Source organism: Motacilla alba, chromosome 7, assembly GCF_015832195.1.
Source record: "Motacilla alba alba isolate MOTALB_02 chromosome 7, Motacilla_alba_V1.0_pri, whole genome shotgun sequence".
In the NCBI taxonomy this organism is placed as follows: Eukaryota; Metazoa; Chordata; class Aves; order Passeriformes; family Motacillidae; genus Motacilla; species Motacilla alba.
In genome coordinates this window covers 11,275,064-11,302,759 of record NC_052022.1, presented here as the reverse complement: position 1 = coordinate 11,302,759, position 27,696 = coordinate 11,275,064, and the positions used below count along the sequence as shown (strand labels likewise).

At 43.6% G+C, this 27,696-nt stretch overlaps 1 protein-coding gene across 9 annotated transcripts in view; it reads left to right on the top strand.

Annotated features, from left to right (window-relative positions):
* The window catches only part of SLC15A2 (solute carrier family 15 member 2), a 52,361-nt gene extending 32,575 nt beyond the window's left edge, over window positions 1–19,786 (top strand). For 7 of the 9 annotated variants that reach the window (XM_038142563.1, XM_038142565.1, XM_038142562.1 and 4 more), the window contains 12 exons: window positions 56–100; window positions 2,315–2,347; window positions 3,407–3,495; window positions 5,220–5,301; window positions 7,258–7,383; window positions 7,747–7,911; window positions 10,534–10,580; window positions 12,732–12,842; window positions 13,903–13,999; window positions 16,446–16,592; window positions 17,606–17,710; window positions 18,532–19,786. In XM_038142563.1, coding sequence (XP_037998491.1) covers window positions 56–100; window positions 2,315–2,347; window positions 3,407–3,495; window positions 5,220–5,301; window positions 7,258–7,383; window positions 7,747–7,911; window positions 10,534–10,580; window positions 12,732–12,842; window positions 13,903–13,999; window positions 16,446–16,592; window positions 17,606–17,710; window positions 18,532–18,708 — 1,224 coding nt within the window. In that variant the 3' untranslated portion in view covers window positions 18,709–19,786. The other 2 variants (XM_038142566.1, XM_038142568.1) reach the window with 2 other exon arrangements.
* Window positions 19,787–27,696: the final 7,910 nt, after the last annotated feature.

Sequence of the window (27,696 nt, the reverse complement as noted above, 5' to 3'; positions counted from 1 at the left end):
TTTCTAGCCCTGTAGAACATCTTGAAGGCTTCACCGCTGTCTGTTTTCTCTTTAGGGATCCAGGTGGACTTTGCAAGCCACAAAAATGAATGCTGATTTTGTAAGTACTTAATGTCATCAGGGTAAGACTAGTAGTAACATCCCTGCTCTTGCTTATTAACCGGAGTCTTGCAGTACTAAGAGCGTCTGCTTGGTGAATCTGGGTGAGTCTCACTTTTGGTGGTTAGAAGCCAGAGGCTCTGTTCATGCAGCCATGTTCAGTTCATCACAGCTCCTCTCAGCTAGAAGTGAGGGCTGGGGAGCCATCAGCAGCCTACAAGGTCAGGGGTGCTGACCTGCTGGCAGCCAGTGGCCCTGTGACCCAGAGCAGGTAGGATTTCCAGCCTGCTGTGCCCATGGAAGGCAGACAAGTCACTCAGCCCTTTTAAGGTGTGACTGGAGCTGTTGTAAATTTCTGCACTGGATCACTTGGTGATACATTAATGAAGCCTCTCAAAACCAGCAGGAATCTTGTGTATAGGTTAAAGATGTGATAGGGATTAATTCACTAGTTTCCATAAAGGTCTTCTAAGTAGCAGATAAATGTAGATTAGCTATCTGCCTGAAGGGGTCCCCACACTGGGCTGTTTTTCAGCCCATATATGTTTTAACAGGCCATCTAGACCTGTTTAGACATTTTGGTTTTAACAGGCCATCTAGATCTTGCCTGCAGATGCTCACATAAAAATCTAGGATTGTAAGTGTCCATTTTCCAGTTTAAAATTGTCTTAAAGCCACAAATTTGAGACCTTCTATGTCACTCCTGTTAAAAATTGGGCTCTCAATATGTGATACTCATTAGGCTTAATTAGTTCAAATGAGGCATGAAAAAGACTACACCTTGGGTAATATTTATCCACCTCAGAAAGACAGAACAAAGTCCATGCAGTCTACGTGATGTATATCTAAAACATTAGTTTTCTGGTGTTTTGCTCACATGCACTTAGCAGGATCCATTAGCAGGAGAGCTAAGTATCACCAGGTGTCACTACTGGCCTCTCCCAGGTGAAGAAAGATAGATTCAAGGCTTGGATAGCTCCTTGGCTTTTGTTTCAGTCTCCTCTGCTCTCCCCTCATGAGCTGCCCTGCCTCAAGAAGGTGAAAATTAACAGCAACATCAGAGTGATCCCACCCTTAGGCTTGTTGGAGTTCATGTTTGTAATAGTCTGTGACTTTCTGTTCAGTGGACAAGGGCTCAGCTAGGAAGTCTGGAGTCAAGCAGGGAATGATTTAGTGTCAGATGAAATATTTGCAGGCTCATTTCCTAAATGAGAAATGGCACATTTCTATAGTGTGTGCAAAGTAGCAGGAGGGGGTATTTGCCTGGTATTTTTCCACTCTGCCAGGAGGCAGCTGTGGGCAGAGACAGGCAGCCAGTTTAGACTCAGCTTGGGACAGGACTGGCAGACAGGAGAGAACCCCCCAGCATTTTCTTTGAAATACATTATTTCATTCATAATTTCTTCTCTCCTGCTCTCTTCCCCACCCACCCCAAACCCCCTCTCCCCCCATCTTCTTCATCCTAATTTCAAATGAAAAGTATTTCATGGAGTTCAGAAAATCACCAGTCCCTCCCTGGAGACAAGTCCATGGTTCCTTTTGGAGTCTGGGATCCCTCCATCCATCCATTCCTTTTGACCTTGCCCATTTGTGGGGGCTGGGATAGTGATGCAAGTGTGAGGCACCTCTTATAGCCTTGAGGATTCTTGGCTCAAACCAAGAAGCTGCAGTTGTCCAAAGCCTCTTAGATGCAGATGGGGGGAGGAAAGAGGTGTTTGTGCATCTCACTGGCTCAAGGGTGGTCTTTTACTATCCTTTTGGGAATTTGGGGAGAAATGCCAACAGAGCTCACAAGGTCCTGAAGCTTGGGAACACTCACTTATAGGATTGGGGCTTTTCACATTATGGAAGAGAGGAAAGAAAAAGCTCTAAGCCTTTCTCCCAGCTTGGACACTAACACCCCTATCCTTCTCCACTCACCTAGTTCATGGCTCAGCCAGCCTGAAGGATGGGCCTCAGTAGCTGTCATGAGCTGTGTCACAGCTGCCAAATATCAAGGATTGAGTGCAGCTTCCTTCTGCAAAATGATCTTATTAAACACTGTGTCCTTAGACAAAAAGTGTCAAGAGCACAATATCAGCTGCTAAAGCCAACATAAAGCATTTGAGGAAACCACCTTGGCTGCAAAGGCCTCTCTGGGACTGATTACTTATTTACCGTATGCACTGATATGTTATAGTGTTTATGAATCACTTGGAATATCTTTTTGTTTCAGGGGATATATGTCCTTCAGCCTGACCAAATGCAGGTAAAAGATATTACAGAGTAGGAAATAACCCTTAGAATGTATCTTCTTCTTTTCTCTCATTTATATTTTTCTCATGGGACCAGTTGCCATTCTTTGCTCCTTTTCAAGGTAATGGCAGTGCTCCTGCTGGTTGCTGTGGTGTGGCCTCTGCCTTATTGTTCACAGGCTGCTTTGCAAGCTTGGGGTTCAGAAGGCCCTAAGGATGTCCTAATGCAGAAGCTGACTCCTGCAGAACAGTGCAGAGGTGTGGGGTAACATACCACTATAATAATTCTTGAGCTAGTACTGGCATGTGGAGAATACAACCTGTATCTCCTTTTAACAGGCTCCTGTCCTGGGATGAACATTGTTCTTGAAATATGTTTGGTTCCTCCCTTTCTGCAGGGTAGATGAAAACATGAAAGCAAGATGGTGCTGTGTTGTCACAGTTGATTACAATTCTTATGGTGAATAGCTCTGGAAATTCAAAGCTGTTCTGTTCCCTGAAATCTTCCTTTGGAACTGAAACAACATTTTTCCCTGCTTGTTCTTCATTGCTCTCTATTTTCTTGCTTTGCCACTTCTGGCTGGCAGACAAACTGTGCCCCTACCAGGAGAAATTTTGTTCCTGAGGGATTACTCAGTTGCATTGAAGTGTGAGAAATTGCCAATCTCACAGAATAGTGCCTGTTCCTCTGGGATTTTGCTGGAGTCCCAAGATGTTTCCATTGTTGCTGATTTGTTGTAAGGTCCCACCACAGCACCAAAGGTCACCTGTCTCTATTGTCAGTGGGGTTTGTACTCTTTAAAAACATCATGTTTTAGTTCTCCAGGGAAACTGGGCCAGTGATGCTTGCTTGCCTCTTGGAGGGGAGGATATGAACAAAATGTATTCATGCCTGTGAAAACTAAATAGCAGAAGCTGTTAAGTGCAAACTGTGATTATATTTTAAAAGGAGGTTTTAAGTGTTTGTCCATGTCCCTTCTGTAATGGAAATATTTCTGGAGGACAGTGCTTTATGGGTTTAATTAGTAAAAGTTGCTTTCTAGCCACTGAACTCCCATTCTTTTGTATTGCAGTTCTTAAATCCACTTCTTATTCTTGTCTTCATCCCAATTTTTGACCTTGGGCTCTACCCCCTGATAAACATGTGCAAATTGAATTTCACGTAAGTACTTGGGGACAATGCAGATACATCTGTGCTTTTTCTTTTGCTGTAAGTGTGCAGAATGGCTTTTAAGGAAGAGAAACACAATTTTCCATTCACCTTTCCCAATACTTGAGTATACTTCAGTCCCAAGAGGCAGCATCACCCTCTTCCACAGAAGGAAGTGACTCATGGAAATGCCAGAGGGTAAAACTCAGTGATGTTGGATTCTGCTCTGTACAGATTTTTCCAAAAGCAGATACGAGTAATCTCACTTTGAATTTGATCAACATGTTTTCTACCTTGTTTCCCAGGTCATGCCTAAATAATTCCCTCCCTGAAAAGTCCCCAGGGGACCAAATTCATGGTCCTGTGCTGGCTAGGATCTGAACCAGTGAGTGCATAAGGAGATTTCCACATGAGCCAAGCATTTTATCCTTTATCCTTATGTTAGCAAGAAGTGCAGTGTAATAGGAGCAGACCTCAGGTTGTTTATGAGACCCACTTTATGCAATTTGTGTGAATTAACTTCAGAGCGTCTGTATTCTGCCTCTGTGGACTGATGCCCTGTAGCAGTGGAAGTACATTATGTGCACTCTTGGAGTGCCTTTTTCAGTGGAATTTCAACTGAAAGGAGACAAATTTCTATGCTCCAGCACCACTTCTGCCTGTCAGCCATAGCATGGGAAAGGGTAATGAGTGGGGTGACTGGCTTTAAAAGCATGTTCCTAATCCAAACTAAATTGCTGGACAGATGAAACCACATAGAATGGGGTGGCAGGTGCCTCAGAAACCTTCCCCTTCACCCTGCTGGTCCTTTCCCACCATCTGAATTACTTGAATTACCTGAAGACATATCAAAAATACTGTCCAGCCCTGCAATGGTGCCCCTTTTGGAGGACACACATCAGAAGCTGTGCTTCTCCCTGATACCATTGTGAGCCCATGGTCTGGACTGTACCTTGACTTGGCAGAAAACTTCCTGCCTGATGAGCACATCACAGAGTAGTTCACCCAGCACCACAAACTCAAGCACCAACCAGGATTAAATGCCAGGACTAAAGACCATGACAAAGAGTGGAGATCACTGAATCTAGAACCACATTTGTCTCAAATCTCAACAACTCAATACTCAGTTTGAATCTGCTGTTCTGGACATGTATTATTCTGATTTATAGCAGATTTTTTTCACGTAATTCTGGTAAAGTTGCTCTAGCTTTGCCTTGAGTTTAGAAGAAAGCTCTTTATTTTCTAGAAATGTAAATGTATTGGCATGAGAAATAACCCAGAATGATGCCCCAGATGGTCAGAAACATTGATGACATAAACGACACATTTTTCTGTTCCTCATTCCCACTGCTAAACGGAATGTTACTTTTCTTTTGCCTTTCCAAAAGGGACTTGAAGATACATCATTTCTGGTGCTCCTTCCAACATAATGGATTAACATAATGTCATGAGCTATTCCCATTAGAAGACCTGGGAAAAAGATAATATGAAACTTTCAAGGAAGGAACTTCTTTTCACGGCCTATCAGTTTTAATTGGCCTCAGTGCTGGCTTCATGCAGAATAATAAAATAGTTGTAAGTTAAGAGATTGGCAATTTAAACCGCCTGTCATCCTGGGTGCAACCTGTTGGACAGTTTATTACATGGTTTTGGCTCATCTCAGGCTCTGAGGAATGGTATTCTATAGTTTAAATTACTTTTTTTCCTTAATGGCACCTCTTTCATTTGCTCCATAGACCTATTAGGAAAATGGCAACAGGTATGATCCTTGCAGGGCTGGCGTTTGGACTTGCAGCTGTTATAGAAGTCAAAATAAATGTAAGTAAAGCACAAGGCATTCGTCAGAAATACTTTCTTTCCATGGAGTGTTATCAGTGATGCCTGGTAGATAATCCTTTAAGCCATTGTGCTCCTTGATCAAAATTTGTAATGTTTTCTTTACAATTGAGCATTCTGATCCAGTTGCTAATGATAATTCTTACCTTGTCTACTTTTCCCTCTCTTTGTCTCTATGTCTTTCTTTCTAGTCTTTGCAGTTTTGCTGTGCTGGTCATCTGTATTGGTCTATATTCTAGATTTCCATCGTCAAAGTGCTTGACAGACATCTAGTTAATGCTAGTGATTAATTTCCAAAAGGTAGTCTGTTCTCTCTCCTATTTCTTGCTGTAGCTTGCCTATACTTTACTGTTTGGGGTCTTTCGTGTGTGTGTGTGGTAGTTCCAGGTTTTTTTTATTTTATTTAAATGTTTTAAAATTTTAAAATTTAATCACTTTCCTGCTTTATGATGGGGATGGCTTTTTTTACAAGCCAAATTGTTTCTCTGGGGAGGCAGGTGAATGCTGACACAGGCATCAGGGACTGCCAGGCATCCCCAGAGAGGATGGTAGCACATCTCTTATAAATTCCATGTTAGCTGCTGCAGATTTGTACTGTTTGTTTCTGGCTCATGACCAGCATTGTGTAGACTTTGGCTGACCTTTGTCTCACAAAAGTTACTATAGGATTAATTTTTAAAGCTTCTATGTATACTTAAAACATTCTGTTAGAGTGGCTGGCTCACAGCCCTGGATTAACATCTGCTGGTTCCTCAGGTGAACTCTCTAGTGAGCCTCCCACTGAAATGAGACTGTGTGGGTTCAGGTCTTTTTTCTGATCTTTTACGTGAGCAAAGAAATGCTCTCACTGCCACCACCAGAATCTCTGGCCAAGCTCACCAAAGAGCTCTGGCTCTGGGTGACTCCTCTGGGCAGAGGCAAGGTGAGTTAGAGGTACTCCCTTTCCTATGCATGAAATTTTTACTCTAAAGGCCATTGTAAGATCTAACAAAGAGGAGGATAAGATGATCCACCTTCACATGACTGTGAGTAGCAGAAGTGAAAAGCTACAGTAAATTTGCTGGATAATATTAGCAGGCCTGTTGGTCCAGAGCAGCATATGGAAATATGGATACAAGGAAATCAGCTCATTCTGACTTCTTTGGCAGTGTGTCTCCCCACCCATTTAGGTTCAAAATGCCCTGCCTGCAATACCCAAATTATCAGATAAGGTAGAAAAAAAATAAATAGCTCTGCAGTATTGCTTGCAGCTACTTGAAAATAAAATGAGAAAAAAAGAGAAGTTAAAAAAAAATTAGCTCTGCAGATAGTACAAGGCTGACACTGATTGATGTACTCTTTCTAGGAAATGATTCCTGACAGAAGGAGACACCTCAGTGCTGGAGGCATCAACTTACCTCTCTGAGAAAACAAGGAATAATATCTATACAGTCAGCTGTATAGATAGCAAGGTCCAGTAATGCAAAAGCACTGATTACAGACATGAAGCTGGACTGGGATTTTCAAAACTACTTAACTTCTGGTTTGATTTCTTCCCCAGTCACTGACTGCAGTGGGAAATAATTATTCTGGTCACTGCTTTTGAAAGCTAAGCACAATTTTTTCCATTTTGATGTGGCAGTTGGTTAAATCCAGGCACGAGGGAGCTGTATAAGGAAAGCTGTGACATTGTTCTACCTCCTCAGTAGGTGTGTAGTCTGTACACTTAGTGGTGTGAAGAGCAATTTTTGGGTGGAATGATGGGTTGGCCATTGAGCTGCTATGAGGAAACCTCCCTAAAAATGATTTATGTTCCGTTTTCTCTGAGTGCAACTTCTGTTGAGGAAGAGATTGAAAAGTGTCGTTACAGAGAGGAAGACTATTATGGCTAAAAATGAAGGGATATTAAAGTGCTAATAAAGCATACAGATGGCACTTAAAGCCTTTTACTTTAATTAGGAAACCGATATGCCTCGACTTGTCCCAAAAGAAAGTTTAATTCGGGTTCTGAATTTGGCAAAGAACCCTGTTCAAGTGACAATCCAAGACATGGACCTATTTCAGCAGCCTGTGGAGTCTTTTCAGGTAAGCATATATTTGGGACTGAAAGGCCTGACTTGCATGTCATTGAAGAAAGAATGGAGTTTTTTTCAGGCATTTTCTATTAAAGCCCACAGATGCAAAAGCTTGTTCTGCTCCATTGCCTTAGAAGTGCATGGGAATAGCTTTACAAATGAAGCATAATATCTCTGTTATATGAAACAGAAATTGAACATTTGGAGAAGAATTTCCCCAGCAAAGCATACACCTTACATTCACCTGTAATTAGGAATAAAGGATAACAGGATTACAGTCTCCCTTAAAGAGGGGATAGTGTTGCACCTGGTAGGAAAATACAAATCCTTTCTTATCTGAAGAAAGTGTAACCAAGTTTATTTTCTTCCACAGAACCCAGCTGAGTACTCAAAATTAATATTGAATGGAGAGCAACAGAGCCTTCACTTCACCCTGCAACATCAAGGATTGACTCTTGCTTTTAACTACACCGTGAAGGAAAAATCAGTATACAGCTTAATTGTTTTTGAGGCAGAAGGAAGCCTATCAAGCCGCTTAGTGAGTGTGGGAGTGAAGTGTAAATACAGTATTAATTCAATGGCTGTGATGCTACAATGGGGTAATAGCTCATTAATTCATTTGCTCAGTTGCAATGTCTGTCTGATTGCTCTCAGATGGTCTAAAACTCACTTCTTAGCTAGAGGCACTGGATCTGTACACATTTCTGCTGGTTGATTAATAGAGGCGTTGTGGCATCTGAGAGTTTCTGGGCACACTTTAATCCACTGAGTGCTGCAGTGGGAGAGCAGAGTCATGCCTGCTAGGCAGCAGAGCTGGAGAAAGCTGGGGAAACAGAGCCAGGGGTTTTCCCCCAAAGATGGCTCTATAAAGCAAAGATGTTAAAGAGGCTCCAGGGCTGGCCATGGAATAAAAGCATCAGAGGAATGATTCTGGGATTAGTTATTGCAAGTGTTTAGTGAAAAAGCACAGAAGGCCCATTTGTTTTGCTGAACAGAATAAATTATTAAGCTCATTTCAGGCTCTGCAGCCGAGCTGGCTGTATTTGGACTTTTGTGTATTTCTGCAACAATCAGAGAGGGGCATATGGGATGTGTAGGGCAGATTCTGATATCTTTTATGCATGGCTGTATCCTAAGAAGCACTCTTTAAATTCATGGTGTTATTGCACATTGTGACAAGTGTGTAAATGCCATCAGAATCTGTCCTCATGCTAAAATACCCATTCTCTTTGCAGTTCCTGAGCCTTTTACTTTGCAGGGTAGCCACACAATATAATATAATTCAATATTATATAGTAGAAACCATATAACTTTTTTGAAATTAATTTAAAGAATTTATTTTGTCATAGCGGCAAGGTTTTTTGCTGATGATCAAACTTTATGATTTGGAGTCTAGGGCTCAGTATCACACAAAGTTTCCCTGTGACCCTGAAAGCTGTGTGCTGTTTCTTTAGAAAATGGATACTTGTGATTTTCATACAGTCCTTAAGAAGGAAAAACCTGCAACAGGCTTGGAGCATAGTGATCTCAGAGCTCCCGTACATCTATGCTGCCCCAGCTGTCTAGACAGTGCTTAAATTAATGCCCACCCTGGCACAGGCAGGCTCTCATGTGCTGGGAAACATCTGTGCTGTTGGGTGATGCTATTGACCTGTCATTCACAGCTCTGGATAAGGGAGATGTGGAAGACAGCATGGTAAATGATACTTTTCCAGCATTGCAACACAAGGAAACAGTGCCAGCATCACTGCTGTGTTGCAGGGCTCACCCTAGAGTTACCTCCCTCACTGCTGCGCTTGATCCACTCACTCAGGTGGGAGTACTTTCCTGGAAGGATCCTATCTCAAATTGGTTTCTTCTCCTTTGTGGGCTGTTGAGTAGGCAGGAAATGAATTTGATAGCTCTGGGGATCATCAGTGAAAACGAGTAATAGTTTGGCTGGCTTGTCTGCAAAAAAACTGGAGTATTCATCCCCATGTGTCTCCCATGGAAAAAAAAAAAAAATGTTGCTGTTTATTATTTATTGCTCTGATATTTATTATTCACTGTGGCTATTTATTATTTAGGGCATATGTTATTTGTGGGTAGCATATTAGTCTGAAGTACAATAGGCATTAATAGATACACTGGATTTAGAAATAGAAATTCTGGATCCTTGGTCTCAGAAACTCAGGGCTTTGCATCAGGAAAAAATGTGTGGAGAAAGGGCCAGAAAATTTTGAGAGAGAGCCAGTTCCTAAAGTCCCTTTTGGCTTGCCTGGGTTCCATCTGTGGGCAGTACAAATTGAACTTGCCCTGCCATCTTCAGTGGACATGGCTCAACTCTGGATTTCTAATAGCCAAGAGCTTTGCTTTTTCTTTTTTTTTTTTGTGACATACAACCTCCAGGGCAGGGCTGTGTCTTAACTGTGTTTTTTCAGCATTGTACACCAAACAGGTTTCTCCAAATGAATGCTGATTAACTATCTAGCTTTTGTTCTAGCTGTGGTCTCCAGGAGAGAGACTCTCACTCCCCAGTGTGCCCATCCAGATGGCCATTGCAGGGATCTGTCTGCAGGGATCTGTTTGTGAGCACAAACAAGCGTCTTGGATTCTCCTGCTCTCTGCCTGCACATTACAACAGTTTAATCTCTTGAGTATTGAGGATCAGGGAAAGCATGAGTGATGCATGATCATCAGTATAGTAACCTAGCAGTTCCTATCAGCTTTAGACTTCTGTGAAGTCTATGAATATGACAAGAATCAGGGTCTGAAAGTTAGGCATTTGCAGATTTTGTAGGAGTGATGCACTTGAAAGATGCTAATGTGGGTACTGCTCTCTTGCTATGTCAATATCAAGAAAAATACATTTTTTGGAGAGTGTTACATGCCTCAGTAGAAGGGTGACTGGCTGAAACTCAGTAGCCTTTGTTACAGAAGAGATGAGGAGAAAAGGTATGATCTCATCTCAAGCCCTTGGAGGAGATGAAGCTTTGCCATTGACTTCATTGTACCAGGGCTCCCCAGCTGTGGCCTGATGTAAAGCTTATGTGAGAGTCCAGTTGATTTCCACAGGCTTTGCAGCACATGTGTAACTCTGCAGACACCACTATTGTCTGCCACACATGGTAAGGCAGCATTAATAAATATGTTTGATGGGTTTTTTTCTTCCTCTCTTTAGATTACAGACTTGGAAGCAAAGCCAGAAAATGGTTTGGCAGCTGTTAGGTAGGAATGGCTTTTTTTTTTTTGAGGATTTGGCGGTGGTTGGGTGAGGGAAAGTGCTTTTGTCTAATGCATCTGTATATAACATAGCCCAGATGTTCTCGGGTTGGAATCCAGTCCACACTTCTCATGCAAGACTTGGGTGTCAGCTGTGGAGGCTTGACAGAGTGTCACCTCCCACACATGCCATGCAGAGCTGAGAACTATTGCTGCTCACTGCCTAGGACAGTCTGGGCTGTGATGGCAGCAAAAAAGAGCTCCTTCCTTGGAAAAGTGGCAAATTCATCTCACTGATGAAAGGGAAGCAGCAGTTTGGATAGGAGCTGTTGCTATGTCCTTTGCAAACTGGCCAACCCATGACATTCACCCAAACTCATGCACAAGTGTCTATTAAATTGGATGCAGCAACAATTTTACATCCTCATAAACAATTCAGCTGGGCATTGAGCTCTGCTTAGTGCACTCTTACTAATTTGAGCTACTCCATTTGAGTCCATGAACACTCCTGTTCTGGTTTGTGCTGGCCGGTGAGGTGCAGAAGATGCAAATTTGCAAAAAAACCCTCAAAAGCCAAAAAAACAAAACAAACAACCAAAACAAAAACAAACACACAAACCCCAGAAAACAGGATTCCAGCAAAACTTTCTAGAGGATTTGGGCATGGTGAAATTAGAAAGAAAACAAAACAACAAAATGAACCCACCACAAAATAAAAACAACAACAACAACAACAAAAAAAAAAAAAAAAAAAAAAAAAAAAAAAAAAAAAAAAACAAAAAAACAAAAACCAAAAAAACCCGGACAAAACCAACCTTAAAATCAATGTCCAACCCCTTTATCTGAAAGCCTGTGTAGACAAACTAGGGGAGCAGTATCTCTTCATAGCCCTGTAGTTGTGAAGGTTTCTACTGACTAAACACCTTGAAGACTTGATTCATCAGATTTTTTTTATATTTTCTTGTGGAGATTTTTGACAAAATCCCCAGAGTTTCTATTTAAGAATTTGTAAAGAAGTTTCACTAGGAAGAAACTAATTTTGCACTAAAAATTTACTTTTGTTAAGCATTTGACTAACTTCAGGGATTTCACCCCCATTTAAAGAACTGAAAACCAAAATATCTGAAAACATAGGTCAAATGAAAAACATTTGGTTTTATTATCAATTTTTGAATTGCCAGAAGGAAACTGTCTTTTGTCTATGGAAACACCAAACTGTTCCCATATAAGGTTTAGTTTTGATGAAGATATCTTATTATGCTAGAAAACTCCTTGCCACTGGTAGAAGCTCTTTGCCAGCATGGTGCACCTGCTCATCAGGACACACAAGTTCAGAGTTTCCTGTGGTAGGCTGAGACTCTGTCCCCTCACACAGCCATGGAACAATCACCAGAGTGTCATAGAATGGTCTGGGTTGGAAAGGACCTTGAGAACACCTTGTACCAACACCTCTGCCATGGACAGGGACACCTCCCACTAGACCAGGTTGCTCAAAGCCCGATCCGACCTGGCCTTGAACATTTCCAGGGATGAGGCATTCACAACTTTGTTGGGCAACCTGTTCCATTGTCTTACCACCTTCATAATGAAGAGATTCTTCCTAAAATCTAACATGATGATTTAACCTTACCCTCTTTCAGTTTAAAGGCATTCCCCCTTGTCCTATAACTCCATACCCTTGTAAGAAGTCCCTCTCCAGATCTCTTGTAGGACCTCTTCAGATATTGGAAGGTGCTCTGAGATCTCCATGGAGCTTTCTCTTCTCCAGGCTGAAACAGCCCCAACTCTCTCACCCTGTCTTCACAGGAGAGGTGCCCCAGCCCTCTGATCATCTTCATGGCCTCCTCAGACTTTGCTGCAATCTCTGTTGGTCTCTGAGATTGGATTGCCAGGAGGTTCTAGACCACAAAAAGTGAGGGTCACTTTTCATAGAAAAGAGAGTAAGAGGGTAAACTTATGCAACAGGGAAAATAATCTTGTATTGAGAAACTAGGCAATGAATCAGACAAATTAGCATTTTGGTAACTTGCAGAAGAGACTCTCATAAACTTATGGAATTACAGAATGCTTTGGGAGAGTATGCAAACTTCTAAAATGTCTGCTATTATGCTTCTCCTGCCCTGTGTGACAGGTCAATGAAGTATGGTTTCTTTGCAGATTCATTAATGGTTTGAGTCAAGATGTCAACCTCACCATTGATAGCAAAAGGTTCATTGCTGTCCAGAAAAACTACAGTGCTTCTGAGTACTCACTGCTGGAGAGGGACATGTAAGTATCTCTTCCTGAGGCATTTCCTTGGGTACAAAGAGACTTTTCTCAGCCTAATAGCAAAACCTGCATTGCTATTGTCTTGGCATGTGGTTGTAGGGGCAGATGTTGGTAAAAAGACGAATTATCAACTCAGGGCAGAGCAGGTGCTCCAGGCCAGTCATGTGCAGAAGTTTTTATTCACATTATGTGGGGACCTGCAGGGAAGAGACTGGCCATTCCTGTGCATCTGCCAGTGGAGTGAGGTGGGACATGGTAAAGTCTCCTCTGCCATTTAGTGCCTGCTTTATTTTGTTACTCTCTCAGGCCCAAGCTCCTGGTGTTAGGGTGCTCTCAGGGAAAGGCCAGTTCATATTCCATGCTACCAAGTGTTAGTATGTGGGCTGGTAACATCAAGTAGCATTACATGGCTTTGCAGGCTGGTCTCGTTAGACAGGGGCTCCATATGGCCTTGGTTTGGCAGCACTGGAGTTGGCTCTTGTAGGGTATTTCTAGCATTTCCAATGTTTCAAAACAAGCTTCATGGCTTTTCTCTGCATCAGCTCCATCCAAAATATTTATTGCTGCAATTTAGTAGGACGCAGCAGCCATTGTGGCAATGCTACTGAGCCTCTGTGCCATCTCACACATCCAAAATCAGAAGAACAAATATGAAGGCTAATTTGCTCTATTGAAAGGAAACAAGGTTGCTTCTGGGTCCACATCTCTGAGTTCCTGTTGGCTACTTGTCTGGCCTACATTTCCTGAAGAAATGCAGCAAAATTTGGGAGGAAAATAGACCTAAGGGGGAAAAAATTACATCAGCACTAAGAAAAAGCAGAAACCATTAAAAAATGTTAGCAATGGCCTGGGCCATTATGTGAATTCCAGTCGGTGTCTAAGTGCTTCTTAGGAAGGATAAGATAGCAAGAACTCAGGTGATAGTCTGATGTAAATGGTATTGCATCTTTACATCTTGCGTCCTCCTTGCTCCATTTCAGGGGTGTATTTAATAGGTCTGTTCTGTGTTCTTTGTTTGTGGAACTAACTAGGAAATACTGTCCTTCATCCTTTTATCTAGATATAATAATGGAAAATGCATAACTGAAACAGGAGAGCTCCCCCTGGAGCTGGGGCTGCTTGACTTTGGTGCCTCATACACCGTTGTGATAACTAATGTAAGTGTTCCTGTGATGGTAACACACTCCTGTTCTACTCTCTGGTAGTGCTTTTGTTCCCGTGTTGGTGACTCTTACTTGCTTTGTCCACTCTCTGATCCCTGGGCAGTAACCCTCTGAAGGCAGTCTGTTGTCAAAGGGATTGTAAAAAGTTTTGGTACCTACATAAGCGAGGTGAGTGTGTATTTGTTCCACCTCACACTGTGATCATGTCAGATTGCATGGGTTAAAAAGAAGTAAAATCTTTTCCTGGATAGAAATTCTCCATAGAAAATCATGTGATCTGTGGTTTGTGCTGGTCTCATGCCATCCGTGAGTAGTTAACATTGACCCAGAGCACTGCAAAGAGTTATTACCATCTGCCAAGAGCTGACTCTGCTTGTGGTCTTTAAAATATGGTACCTGGTGGTGCCTCATACCCAAAAAATTGCAGAAAACAGTCTGCTCTATCCTTGCATTTAGTTTACTGAACCAAAGACTGATCTTCCAAGATTTTGTAGATTATGCATAGGGAGAAGAGGAACAAGGTCTTGAGGGAGGAGGTTGGTGAGGTTGTACATCTGTTTCCTCCTCTCACTGTCTGTACAGCTAATTTGGAGCCTAGTATAAAGTCAAGGCTTGGTTTTCTGAACAGCCTAGCCCTGATGGAGTCTGAGCACCACTGAGAGGGTGAATTCCTTTCCCTGCCTGCCAACCTCTCAGACACACTGCTTCAACCCTGGTCCAGCTGGCTGGAGCCACAGAGATGAACGTGATCAGCTTAGTTCCCATTTTAACCTTTCCACCACAAAGGCACACAGACAAACTGGGTCTGACAGGACACACTGCTAAGCTGCCCTCTGGGACTTTGGCTGCTGTGTTGTGATGAGCAGAGCAAAGTGTTGTCAGCTACTCCCTGGCAGTAGCATCTCCCTGTTGGGCAATTAATGGGAGCTGTTCATGTCTGCAGAGTCCAGATATGCTGGGGGAAAAATATAGCCATGAAGCACCTGGCTTTTTTTTTTTCCAATTCCAGTAGCTGGAGTGGGATGTACAGCCCTGGAGGGAACAAGCAGATGCTGCCATCTGTGAATGCAGAGATTTATGTACATAAAACACACACACTTGAAGTGATGTTGGCCAGACCCCTCTTCCATGGCTGCAAGCCTCTTTCACCAGATGAGAAACCAGATAGAGAAGTTGCATTAAAAATATAACACTAAGAAAATTGCTCCAGAGCCTCTGGTGACAGGGCCAGCTGAGGTAAATGTGTCCCATGTCACTGTGCCAAGGATTCCAGTTTGTGGTCCCATCTGCATAAGTCCCTGCTATAGCCCTGGCTGCTCAGGGTGGCTCTGTGCCTCAGCCCTTCCGAACCCTGTGCGAGTATTTTAATATTTTTCATCCTCTGTTTTTTCATCTCTCTCTATGGTTTCTGCTTTCTGTAGAGAGTTAGTTTGCTTGAGGCCAAGATCACTTTTAATTATTGCAGTGATTTGTACTGAGCCCTGCTCCTCTGCCAGGAGTGCCATATAGAAGAACCAAGAATGCAATATATTAGTCTGCTAATGTAGCTGAACTGTGAAACTTAAATCATGGGGATGCTGCTTTCTACCCAGCCTTCCTCAGTGTGCAGTTACAGCATGGTGCTTGTGACATTTCTTTATGGGCTAAAGAGCAATGCACAGCATTCTTCTCACCCCTTTTAACCTGCTGAAATACAGTCTCTTGATTTGCCTCCCTGGCAATGATTGGTGATTAAGAACATCTCGTAAACATCCCTTGTATTTTCCCGAGTACTCTCCTTAAACACAGGGCTTTCTGCCTGAAGTCATTCCAATCTAGTGTTTTCCTGGCTTCTAGTCAAATCTCTCTCAGCCTCTGAGCCTCTGTGCATCACAAGCAGTATTGATTACACCTGGGAAAAGAAACAAAAATAATTAGGAATACACCTACCATAACTATGTGAATAGATATGGAGCAGTCTTTGCCACTCTTGGCACTCCTGAGCTGAATTTGTCTGGGTGTCAATATCATAGGGAGGTTGTACAGTGCTGATAAAATGGGAGCAGTGACCACATGTACCCAATGAGCACTTACCCTCTCATCGTTTTTTAACCTTGGGGACAGCAGCAGGTCACAGGCTCTGCACTGCAACCTCACAGGCTTTTCCCAGCTCCACTACAGAAGACAACTTGTTGGTTTGCAATAATTCAGGGAATTCTTGTGGTACCTAAATAAGCTGGAATGCTTCCATCCTGCTCTCTCTGCCCTGTGCTGCAGGAGTCATCCTATTCCCAACAGGCTTGGAAATGGCAGGATTGAGAGCCATAGTTTGCTTCAAAGGCAGGGCTTTTTTTCCACCTTTGCTTAAAACTTTGTTTTTGGTAAATTTGCTGCTGTTGTCCAGGCTAAGAAATATTGGATCTTTCAGCAACTAATCAGTGTGCCTTTATTTTCCTGCTAGATTTCTGGAGGTGCAGTTGAGACATGGAAGTCAGAAGACATCAAAGCCAACAATGTCCATATGGCCTGGCAGTTACCACAGTATTTACTGATATCTGCTGGGGAGGTGATGTTCTCCATTACAGGTCTGGCCTTCTCCTATTCTCAGGTACTCCACTTAAAGATAAGGGCCTTACAATTGGAGTTCAAGATTTATTTCTGCATCTGTCATTGACTTGTCATACCTCCTTTGACATGACACTAACAATGTTATCTATCCTTCAGCTGAAAGTGGGATTGTTACACAGCTTGCTGGGTGCCCTCAAGCTAAATTAATTCATATTCTGAAGGTACCTGTTCTCAGTGATACTTGGAAATATCCTTTTCTGGTAAACCTGAGAACACAGAACAGAACTGGACAGTTAACAGGAAAACTCTGAATATTTTAATATCAGGGTTTTCTCCTAGTGAAGTATTTTGTGCTATCTATTTTTCAGTGCTCTAAAGGCAAGGTATCTCAAGGGCTACAGGGTGGCATGAGGACTTGGCACCTGCTTTAAACTGAGAGACTGAAGGGGTCTAAACATGCAAGGTTGTAACAAGGGAGCAAGGGGTAATGAACCTGCAAGGGATGATTTCATTATTGTCTGGGGAGGTTGATGAGAAGAGAGAACTGAGGCATTACATGGTCAAACAGCTACTGAAGCTACTGAAATCTATCCCTGGAGTAAGGTGCAGATGTTTATTAATGAGGATGATTAATGCAGTGGGATGATCTGTAATGGGATGTGAAAAATTTGTCCTCAGCAGGAAATTTAACATCAAGATCCAGTCTCTTTTCCAAAGGTGTACAGCCACATGGCACCAGACTCCAAGCTGCAGGGCTTGTGTGGCTCCTTGGACATCCTGATCGTACCATTTCAGATGATGCAGGTTGGGGATGACCCGGATTCAGCTCTGCAACAACAGCACCTCCTGCTTCTTCATGTGTCCTCCTGTCCGTGTTTTGAAAGCTCCTTGTTATGCAGATGTTGAGATTAACCACTCTACACAGAGAAAATTCCACCATCTCCTCCTAGGCTGAGCCCAGTGGCTGCTACACTGGGCAGGACTCCAGAGGGTGAAGCAGGGCCGAAGGGCACAGCGCGGTTCCCACTGATCAGGCCCTTCTCCTCTTTTCAGTCTCCAGCCAGCATGAAGTCGGTGCTGCAGGCAGGCTGGCTGCTCACCGTGGCTGTGGGGAATACCTTTGTGCTCATTGTTGCCGAGGCTGCACCAATGGCACAGGTATGGTTTGGCTCTTAAAACAGAGCTCATGCTTTGCAACAGGCTTCTGGTGCTTCTGGATGGCCATGGTGTCCTGGTGTCCTGGTGCACAGCTTCTCTGCCCAGCCCCAGGCTCCTGCACCTGAGTTGACAGCAGCTCACTCTGAGCTGTCCCCCAGCCCCTGCTCTGCGGGGCTCTCAGTGGAGCTCCCCTGGGGAGCACTGGCCCTCCAAGGGCTGGAAGTACCTGACCTGAGCTGGTAACTGCTGGAGCTCAGTGTAGGCAAGCTGGCTGTGTCTGGACCTGGTCTGAACGCAGTGGCAGCCACACATTGAGAGCAGTGGGCACTCAGCTCTTCCTCAAGGGTCTCACTTGAGGAATCCTGCCAGGCCAGCTGCCTGTGGCATCCCAGAGATGTCAGGCTGATGGGGAGGTCGTGGTGCAGAGGTAGTTTAATTCAGGCAGTGAAACTTCTGGGATGATGCCATGAATGTGTGAACTGGGGCTTATTTCTGGCCACCATGAATCTGCCTCTCCCAAAAGAATCTTGTAGGCAAAAAGCCCAGGTGGGTATGTTCCAGTCAGATTTGTAAGAAAAGATTTAATGAAACCAACTCAATCTAACTGTCTTGTTTCAAGAGGTATCACATATTTGTAATTACATTATGTGTTCAAGCATTTACCAGAAAAACAGGATGAGAAAGTTTCTATCTTGTGAGCCATTTTGGAAACTAAGAAATAATTTTCACCCAGCTCTTTAAAAAGCACTTGAAAGTGCAGAGATATCCTCCAGACTGACAGTCTGGGGTCTCCTGACTTGCTGTTCTTTTTTCTTTCCTAGTGGGCTGAATTTGTCTTGTTCACTGTTCTCCTCTTTGCTGTGTGCATTATTTTCTCCATCATGGGATATTTCTATGTCAGTGTGGATCCAGAGGACCTAGAAGAAAAGGAAGAGAAGAGAGAGAACTCAAGCAGAGGAAACATGATTGGTCTTGTTACTCAGAAAACAAAGCTCTAACACATCATGGGTTGGGTTGTTTTTTGGGTTTTTTTGACTCAGTTATGAGAAGGTGAAAGAAGGGTGAGGACAGCGTTATTTTATTTTAGAGCATTGCAGTCTTTCTTACTCAAAATGTAACCACCTTATAAATGGGACCAAATGGCCCTCTATAAAAACGATGGGGGTTCTGAAAGCAGAACAAAACTCCCTGGGAAAGCTCCTCAGGTATTAAAAGCCCTTATTAGTAATTACAGTGTAATTTAAAACCTGCCCATCTTCTTAAGCATGGAATGCTTTCCTATGATTTTGCCTTAAACATATATTTAGGGCAGCAGGGAGGAAGGGTGGAAGGAATGCCATATGACACAAAAATCTGGAAATGTTACGAGAGAAGAAAGAGGAAAAACTACTATAGGAATTAGGGAAGAAAAGATGTTAGTAACAGAAGGATTTTTAATGCTATCATCAAAGACTGTAAGGGTTACACACAGTCCCAAAGGATTTCATCAGGTAACTCTCCTTATGAGTATTTCATCCCATTATTGCATGTTATGAATGGTTCTGATTTATGATTTTCACCTTCAGGCTCAGAAGTAATAACAGGGAATTAAATTCTGCAGGCTAAAATATTCCCAAAACACTGCTGACGAAGACAAGCATGCTACCACCTCTCCCTTTTTTTCCCCTAGAAGTTTTTAGCAAGTGATTGTGTTCTTTGATTAGACATGATTAGAGAATTGCTTTATGTTTTCTTATTTCAGAATTCCAGACAGTTATTTGCCATCTTCCTATACATTAAGCCTTTATTGGGCATTTCCTTTTACAGCACCTGTCACTGCAAGTTAGGATATGGCTGATTTCTTATCTCATGCCTCACTTATTCCCCACTGGGAGACAAGTTGCAGTAGTTTCTATAACATTCCAGGCATCCTGCAGTGAGTTATTTACAAGGATGCACTTTATCATTTTTTCAGTCTACAAGAGGAGAGCATGGCATATGAGATTTTTCTTTTTCCTCCTTGTTTTTCTGTCTCTACCAGACTTTGGATATAGCAATTTTATTGGAATTGTGATATAATTGTCTGATTTTCCTCAATTGCGTGAAGCTGTGATTTCATGTTCTGCATAGGAGTAATCCAACCACTGCTGATCTAGTAAAACACCTGAGAGAGTCCCTGCCTTCCTCTGTCACTTCAAGGCCACAGTTGTAACAGGCGTGGCCAAATTTAAAACAAGGTTGTCAATAGGATCTTTAGGTTCACAGAGAATAGGTTTTAAATTATGCTTTCTTCTTCCATCTTGGCATTGGCCATAGGTGGTTGCTGATGCTTGGATTCAGGAGATCACAAAATACATATGTTTAATTTAATTCCAGTTCAGGACAGTGATAGGAAATACACTTAGTTTGACACCACCTCAGCTCCTTTGATATGCTGCCAGTGTGTGTGCATCTTCTTGAGTAACACTAACAAAACACAGCTTTTTGGTTTCTAACTCACAGCCTAAGATTGCTCCCTCTGCTTCCTGTTCCAAGTGGGCATGGACTTTCACCACTGGTTCTGCATAAGCTCCTGCCTGCTGTGAAGTAGCATCTGGGGTTGTGCCAGAGGGGGACCATGGTCTCATCAGATAAATGAGAAGAGGCTGCAGATGTGCACGCAGGAACACTCGGGGTGGTTCAGTCCATGCAGAGACATTTATTAAGCTGTGGTGGCTGGATCCGGGCAGCTGAACTCTGCAACTCCATGGAGAATGAAGGGCATTGAAAGCCACCAATTAGGTCATCCAACCTGCTTCTCAGAAGCCAAGTGAGGATTATTCCCCTCTGTTCTTTCTGGTATTGTTCTCCTGCTGTGTGATTCTTTGTGTGGGTTCTTTCTCCTCCAAGCATTGTTGTTTTCCTAATCCCATTTTATGACACACTGTGAGTCGGCTCAGAGGCTGCTGAATCACTCTGCTGTGATGCTGTTTGACTGGCTTCCAATTTGAAGCACTAATAGAAAGCATTTCTTCCTCCACCCACTGCAAACAAAACAAAAATCCCCAAACTGAAGGAATGGCCAGGCTCCAGTAACACTGAACAAACACAATTTAGAATTATTGGAGCATTTAATTTTTTATAAGCCTTGAATTTAAAAGTATGTTGGGCTTTGAGGGCATATGTGGTGTAGAGACAAATTAAAATTATTGAAGCACTTTCCTTGAGAAGCATTGGTAAGCAGTTCATAGTTGCATGAGGGAAAGCAAGGTATCCAGATCTCTAAGACTACATATGCTTGAGAACCTCTTGCTTTTTTTTTTTTTTTTTTTTTTTTTTTTTTTGGTTTTGTTTTGTTTTGTTTTTTTTGTTTTATTTCCTTATTGGTGATGCTACCAGAAGCTGTCACAGACTCTGAGCTTAATTTAAAGGAATCGTTCCAAACTCATAAAAGATACATTTAGCATGTCATCTGTATCTGCTTTTTAGACTCCTGGTGCCAAATTGCTCCTTTCCAAACATCTCCGTGTTCCAAACCATCACCATAATGCTGGGGGAAGGAAAAATTGCAATTCACAGTTGGGATGATTATGAACAGGAAGGCAGTTCTATAAATAAGGTGCTAACATGAGGCTGGGGGCTGCTCCTGCAGCCCCTCCAAGGAATTGCTCAGGGGACTGTAAAGCTCTGTTCACATTTCTCTCAGAGATGAACTGGTTACTTCTTCCCACCTGCTCATCATCACCTATTGGAAGCTTTTCCTTCTCTGATCTGCCTGTTTGGTAGGTGGTATGATCCTTCCCCATTGCTTCAGCTGCTGTTGTAGCTTTGCTAAATTGGACCCATTTATTTGGAATGCACCAGCAGTTTGGAGGGATTTCCACTGGCATGCTCACAACCAGCCAGGAGCAGCCTGGGGGCTCTAACAATGAGCTGCCCCTTCTGTAGCTGGAGAAGGTGGAAAATAGCACATTCAGCATTGCACTTCTCCAGTTTTAGAGCCACTATTCCATCCTTGGAGACCTTGCATCACCTTCAAATGGACTCAAGACTAGATCAAAGGTTTGGGACTTGATTTCGTGGAGTAATGAGTTCTCTTTTTCCTCCATATGTTCACCTCAGAGATGGGGCCATGCTCAGCTCTTCATACCCAATTTTAGAAAAATATTCTTTATTCCTCACAATTCTTTGCTTTAGGATCACAGGGAGGATCCAGAGTAGTGATAGCATATGTAAAGCTGAATGAACCTCTATAGAGAAATAGCAACCTGCTGCCTGTCCAGCTTCACCTGTCACTGAAGATTCTCAGCTGTTAGTGAAGCTTTCCCTGGCACAGATTAGGGAAATCTCACTCTAACTGACCTACAGGAATTATCCTCTCCAGCTGAGGGACAGGGAAGAGGTGGTGGGGAATTGTAGATATGTTGCTGCACAAACCTTCATGGAAATTGCAGGGGATTTGGCTTTGCTCTGCAAGTATGTGTGTTTATCTGTTTCTCTGAAAGGTGCTTTCTGAGGAAGATTTTTGTGCAGAAAATTCATTTGCACCGGCTGTTGCCAATTTTCCCCTTAGCAGGTTGTAAGTGTGACCAGTGTTATTTCCAGTTTTGCATGAGATAAGCATAAAAATGAGATTTCAAACTCAGCAAAACAGCATCTTTGCTGTTGGTTCCTTAAATTTACCTTTTTCTGAGGCAGTCAAATGCCTTTAAGTAGCACATTCTCTGTGCAGCTCAAGGGGCTTGCATCTCTCCTTTCTTCCATCTTCCTTTCACTGCAATCCCAGAATTCCAGAAGATGAGCCCCGGGAGGGCTGCATGGGACCAACTTGGATGCAGCTGGTGTGTGCTGTCACCACTGACTGGGAGGCAGGAGCCTGGCCAGGTCAGGAGCTGGCTCCTCTCTGGATACCCAGGTGGGGCCTGGCAAAGTAGACTGAGGCAGGGCTGGCCCTGGTGGAAGTTGTGATTTACTGAGCAGTGACCTAGATGTGAGTTTTATTGGGAAAGAGAAATGTAAGCAAGTTAAAGAAAAGGTTTTCACTTTACTTGGCTTTGGCCTGAGGCAAGGAAACTGGAGACTGATGGGCAGGGAGGAAACAAAGGGCTGTTTGGTCAAGGTCTTCCCAATTCCTCAATGAACAGCTGAAGTTACATTGAATTAATTGCAGGGAATATGAGATGAGAGAAGAAGAAAGCTCAGATGATTAAAAAGTGGATGAATTCAGAAGAGCACTCTCCTAGCTGGTGGTGAAGGGCTGTTGGAGGAGATGGTCACCCATGCTTTGGAAATAGGCTTGGCATTCCAGAGTACTAAAAAAATAGCATGAATACCAGCACTGGTGGGTCTGCACTGAGCAGAGGAGGAGGTGGCTTTACCCTGGCAATGTCCCCACCATCCCTGGGAGCCACCACCTTGGCTTAACCATGGGAACAGAACAAACAGCTGAATGTTATTACAGATGTGATTAGCACAGGAGGGAGAGCTACAATTAGGGGTGGTTAACAAGTTTTAGCCAGGGTCATACACAGAAGGGTAATCTCTTTTTTTCTCTGCACGGAATTTCTTTTCTGAGCTACAAGAACCACTTTCTAGCACAAGCTGCTTAAACTTGGGAGATCAGCGCCATGGCAAATACCACAGCTGCTGAATTTTGGATGGTCCCAGACTCTGCATTTCATTATCACTACATTTGTTATTGTGATACAATTTTAAAACAGCATTTAAGAGATGTGTCTGGTCCCAGATGTTTACAGATCTGGCCAGGGTTTTGCATGTTGATAGCTGGATTTGCATGTTGATAGCTGTTGATAGCTAGTCTTTCATGTTCATGTGTGTGATAAACCTCTCATGTACAAGTAAATGTGGGGCCTTTAGAATTCTCCAGCAATTTAGGAAAAAAGCCCCGAAGTTCCACATGAAGCTGGCTAAACATGAACTGTGGCATTGCTTCCTTGAGGGAGCTTCCCACGTGCTTTGTAAAGCAGGGACCCTCGTTCATCTCCTGCAAAGTACTCCCCAGAGAGACAAAAATGGGGGCACGCAAATATTTTGCCTTGCGAAGGCTCGTGTTGCCTAATGGAAATTGCATGAAAGAAAATAATTGCTTTGCTTAAAATCCCTCCTTCCTCACCATCTCATGTGAACAACAAGTAAGGAAACAGTTTCTTATTGAGCTTTGTATCAAGGAGCTGCTGCATTTTCTCAAAATCTTTCATGCTGTGTTTTGCCAGCAGATCAGCATTAACCTGGCTCTAGCACCTGTAGATCAGAAGACTGTCAGGATGCAAAGCAGCCACACAGCAGGCTCCCACAGTCTGCTGATCAGCTCTGATCTCTTCATTTTTAATGAATAGTTGTAGCAGTTATCCTGCAGGGCTCAGTCAGTCAGAATTGCTCTAAATTTAGGCCACAACTAAGGACCTGAGAGAACTGTAATCAACAAGATAAATAGCTAAAGTCTCAAAACCCTGCTAAAACACTGACTTAGTGCTTAATTAAAATTCTAATATGCTTACAGAAAGTAAAAACGTAAACCTGAATTTAGCAATTCAGTAAGAGCAATGAGGAGCTGTAGCTGGAATCCACCAATGTGACAACTGGCAACCAAGATGAAGATACACAAATCAAGCAAACATTTCTCTTTGGATTATTTTTTTGTCATTGCATATGTGGTACAGTCTGCTTGGCCTGTCCTGTTGGATCTACCCATGTGCGTAAGGAAAAGAAGCTGAACTGACTTGCCATGTACCCTTTCCAAGCTGCAGCTTGGTTCTCCTCTTGTTGCAGACTCCCAAGTTAGCTCCAAATGACTCCCTTTGCTAGCAGTCAGCCCCCTCACTCCCACATTCTGATCTTCCCTCCCCACAAGTCACTTCTCCCTGATGACTTTACCAGCCCTCAGCACCTTGCTTATTCCTCCACTCATGCAGCCTTTTTGCTGGCAGCAGCAGTGTGTTTGCTTGAGGGCTGTCCTGGACAATGCTGCTCACTTTTCTGCATCCAGAAAAGCTGCTGACCCAGAGGAGAACTGTGTCTGGGCAGAGACCACGCCAAGCCAAATGTCTGGGTGGTAACAGCATCTGCCCTGGCTGCTTTGCCTCTGGCTTTTTGTCACAGCTTCGTATGCCCTGACACATCTTCTGTAGGCAAATCAGTTCAGAGCACAGGGTTGTCCAGCATCTCCCTCACACCTATCCTATGCCTGGCTAGCTGCCCAAAGTCAGCCCTTGTGTTGTGCCAAGTCAAGCCACAGGGACTTCTGGACTGACACACTGCTGTCACCAGCCCTGGAGCATCCATTGGTGCTGCCTGTGGCCCCAGCCTGTTTACACATTATTTATGGCCCTGCCCTGCCAGCCAGTTTAGAGTCTCTTGCACAGAAGTGAGAGAAAGCCACGCAGGCTGTGTCCATCTCAGCAGTGGTGTATGGTCAGTGGGCTGTTTTTGCAATCATACACCTGCCATCAGCATGGAAACAGCAGCTGGTGGAAAGGGGCAGCTCCTCTGTCCCCACTGCCAGCTGGTGTCAGTGGGGCTGGCTCTGTGGCCATTCCAGGCTTGGCTTTTAAAAGTCAATGTCAGTGTTTTGCTGAGAGCCCTGTCTTATCACTGTGTATTACCATGTGCTGCCAGGCTTCAGCCTCTGAATCTTGTGGTCGAGGAGCAGCAAGCTGCATCCTGGCAGGACACTTTCTGCTCCTTCTTGGTCTATTTGTCCATCCCCAGTGACCAGGTCTTGGGTAATAACTGGCATCTCCCAGACCTTGCTGTGGTTGTGTACCACTCACAAATGAAGTTTCTTCAAATGGAAGTGGATTTGCTTGAAGCTCTGACTCTGCCCAAGTCTGTTTGGAGCTGCTGGGAGCCTTTGTTCAGGCTCTTTCTCTGTTTAACCTGTGCATCAAAACACTTTCCAAGCAGCTTCATGCTGTCCTCACCAAAGCAAGAAACCTCTCAAAGGTGCTGTACCAATATGGATTTTTCCTGCCCAAGTTAGAGGTGAAACAGGCCAGCAGGAATCCACCAGGCACCAGGAGCTGCTGTCTTTCAAAAACACAAACTGCTGTCAGTCACAGTGGCTCCCCACGTGCGAGGCCATGCAGTGCAGTCCTGCTGTGCCCTGAGCTCAGCGGCTGCTCCGATGCCTCTCTGGGGGCTGCAGCTCCCAGGTCCAGCACTGGCCAGCCCATCTGTGTGCCAGTCATGGGCTGCCGGTGCCAGCTTTGCTTCCTGACAGTTTATACATCCAAAATCTGCAGAGCAAAGAGAGGACAGTTCCCTCTTTCCATAGAGGGTATTCAATTTGTGTGTTCCTGCTCCTTTCTCACCACAGCCAGTGTCATCAGTGCCCTTATTTCAGGGAGATGGCCAAGGAGTTGTGCAGTCCCCCATCTCACCACTTGAAGCAAGGGGAGGTTTGGACTTTCCCACTCTGCCCACCCACAAGCTCCTTCCTGGAAGCTCTCCTCAGATTCAGGTCCTCCACCTCTCCAAAGAGCACTCCTCGTGAGACCAAGGATTTGACATGTTTTTAACCAGTCAGTCCTTTTGTGGGGATTAGCAAGCCTGGGTAATGTTTGCATTTTACCCTTTGCTGGTTGTGGATTTACTTTTGGAGCTAATATCACTGGTTTTCATTACATTTTCTCCCCAAAAGTTGTCCTAGACCACCTGCACTCTCTGTATAAAATAAATAAATGGCCTTGGCTATTTGCAGGTAGATATTTTATCCATCTTCCACCAAAACTTTGATAGTGCCATGAAGAATATCTCTGCAGTAATGGTGCCAGCACAGTCCTTTATATCCCTACTGGAGGATTTCTTTGTTTCTCCCTTGCACCATCCTTTTGTATGTGCTGCTGGTAACCAAAGGGTTTGTGCTCTATTTCTCACAGCCCGCAGCACTTCTTGCTTCTGTAATGCAGGCTCTGAGTTCCCTCTTCCATTTGAGCTGAAAACTATTAAAGGCTATTGAGAGCTTCAGAACCATCTAGTGAAGTCCTTTTTTTTTTCCTTTTTTTCCTATTTTTTTCTTTTTTTTTTCTTTCTTTTAAATTTTTTTTTTTAATTTTTTTTTCACTGTGTTCACATCCATCACTTACAGCTCAGGAGTGAAACACTGCTCCAGTCTTCTCCTGTCAGCTCTCTCAGGAGAAGGCTGGGCTTTTAGCTTTTCCATTAAACCCTTATCTGTGATGCCTTTGGTCCTAATGTTCATTGTTAGCATCCCTTGAAGCCAGGGATTTTGGTTCCTTTCTGTGGGTTTTTGCTTCAGTCTGCTCAGCATTTTTTAGCTGGTGTCACTGTATTACAGCTCCTGGGGTCCACTGAACTGTTGGGCTGAAAATGAGCAGAGAAGTGGTTTTAAAAGATGTTCAGCTCTGAAAGGTTTGAGCTTCTTTTCAGCTTAGGGAGGAGCAGGCACTTTTTCATGCAAAGGTGTGTTTTTCATGCCTACTGCATCCTGCTCTGTCTGGGAGGGGGTGCTGCCAGGTCAGAGCAGCTCCACCATCCACAGCACTTTGTGCCTGCTTTTTTCTGGCTGTGCATTTCCTAGCTTGGATTTTCCTGCTCTTGGCCTCTCCTTGGTGGGTCTCTCACAGCTCTGATATTCACTCAGAGGTAGATACTGCCTCCAGCAATTTATTTTACCAGTCTCATGTTGTTGCTCGAGGTGACACCAGTCACGGGATTTATTTTGCCTTTTCAGTCTCCACTGTTTTTCCAAGTTTCTGCTGTGATTTCTCTTGATTCAGACTGTCAAGCTCTTGCCAATTTTCTCTTCCTCCTCCTTTCCCATTATCAATGCTGTACTTGGAGTCCAAGTGCCCTTCATGCCCCAAATCTGCAAGATAAGTAAACTTAGAAAATCATTAGGGTGGACTTTGACTGCTCCTGTCTCCATCAAAGACTGGGATTAAATTAAGTCCCTTTGATGAGCCGAGCTGATGGGCCCCTTTGGAGTGCACATGTGGCATTATGAGCCTCGCGGGACTTATGATTAAAAGACACGAGAGAACACAATT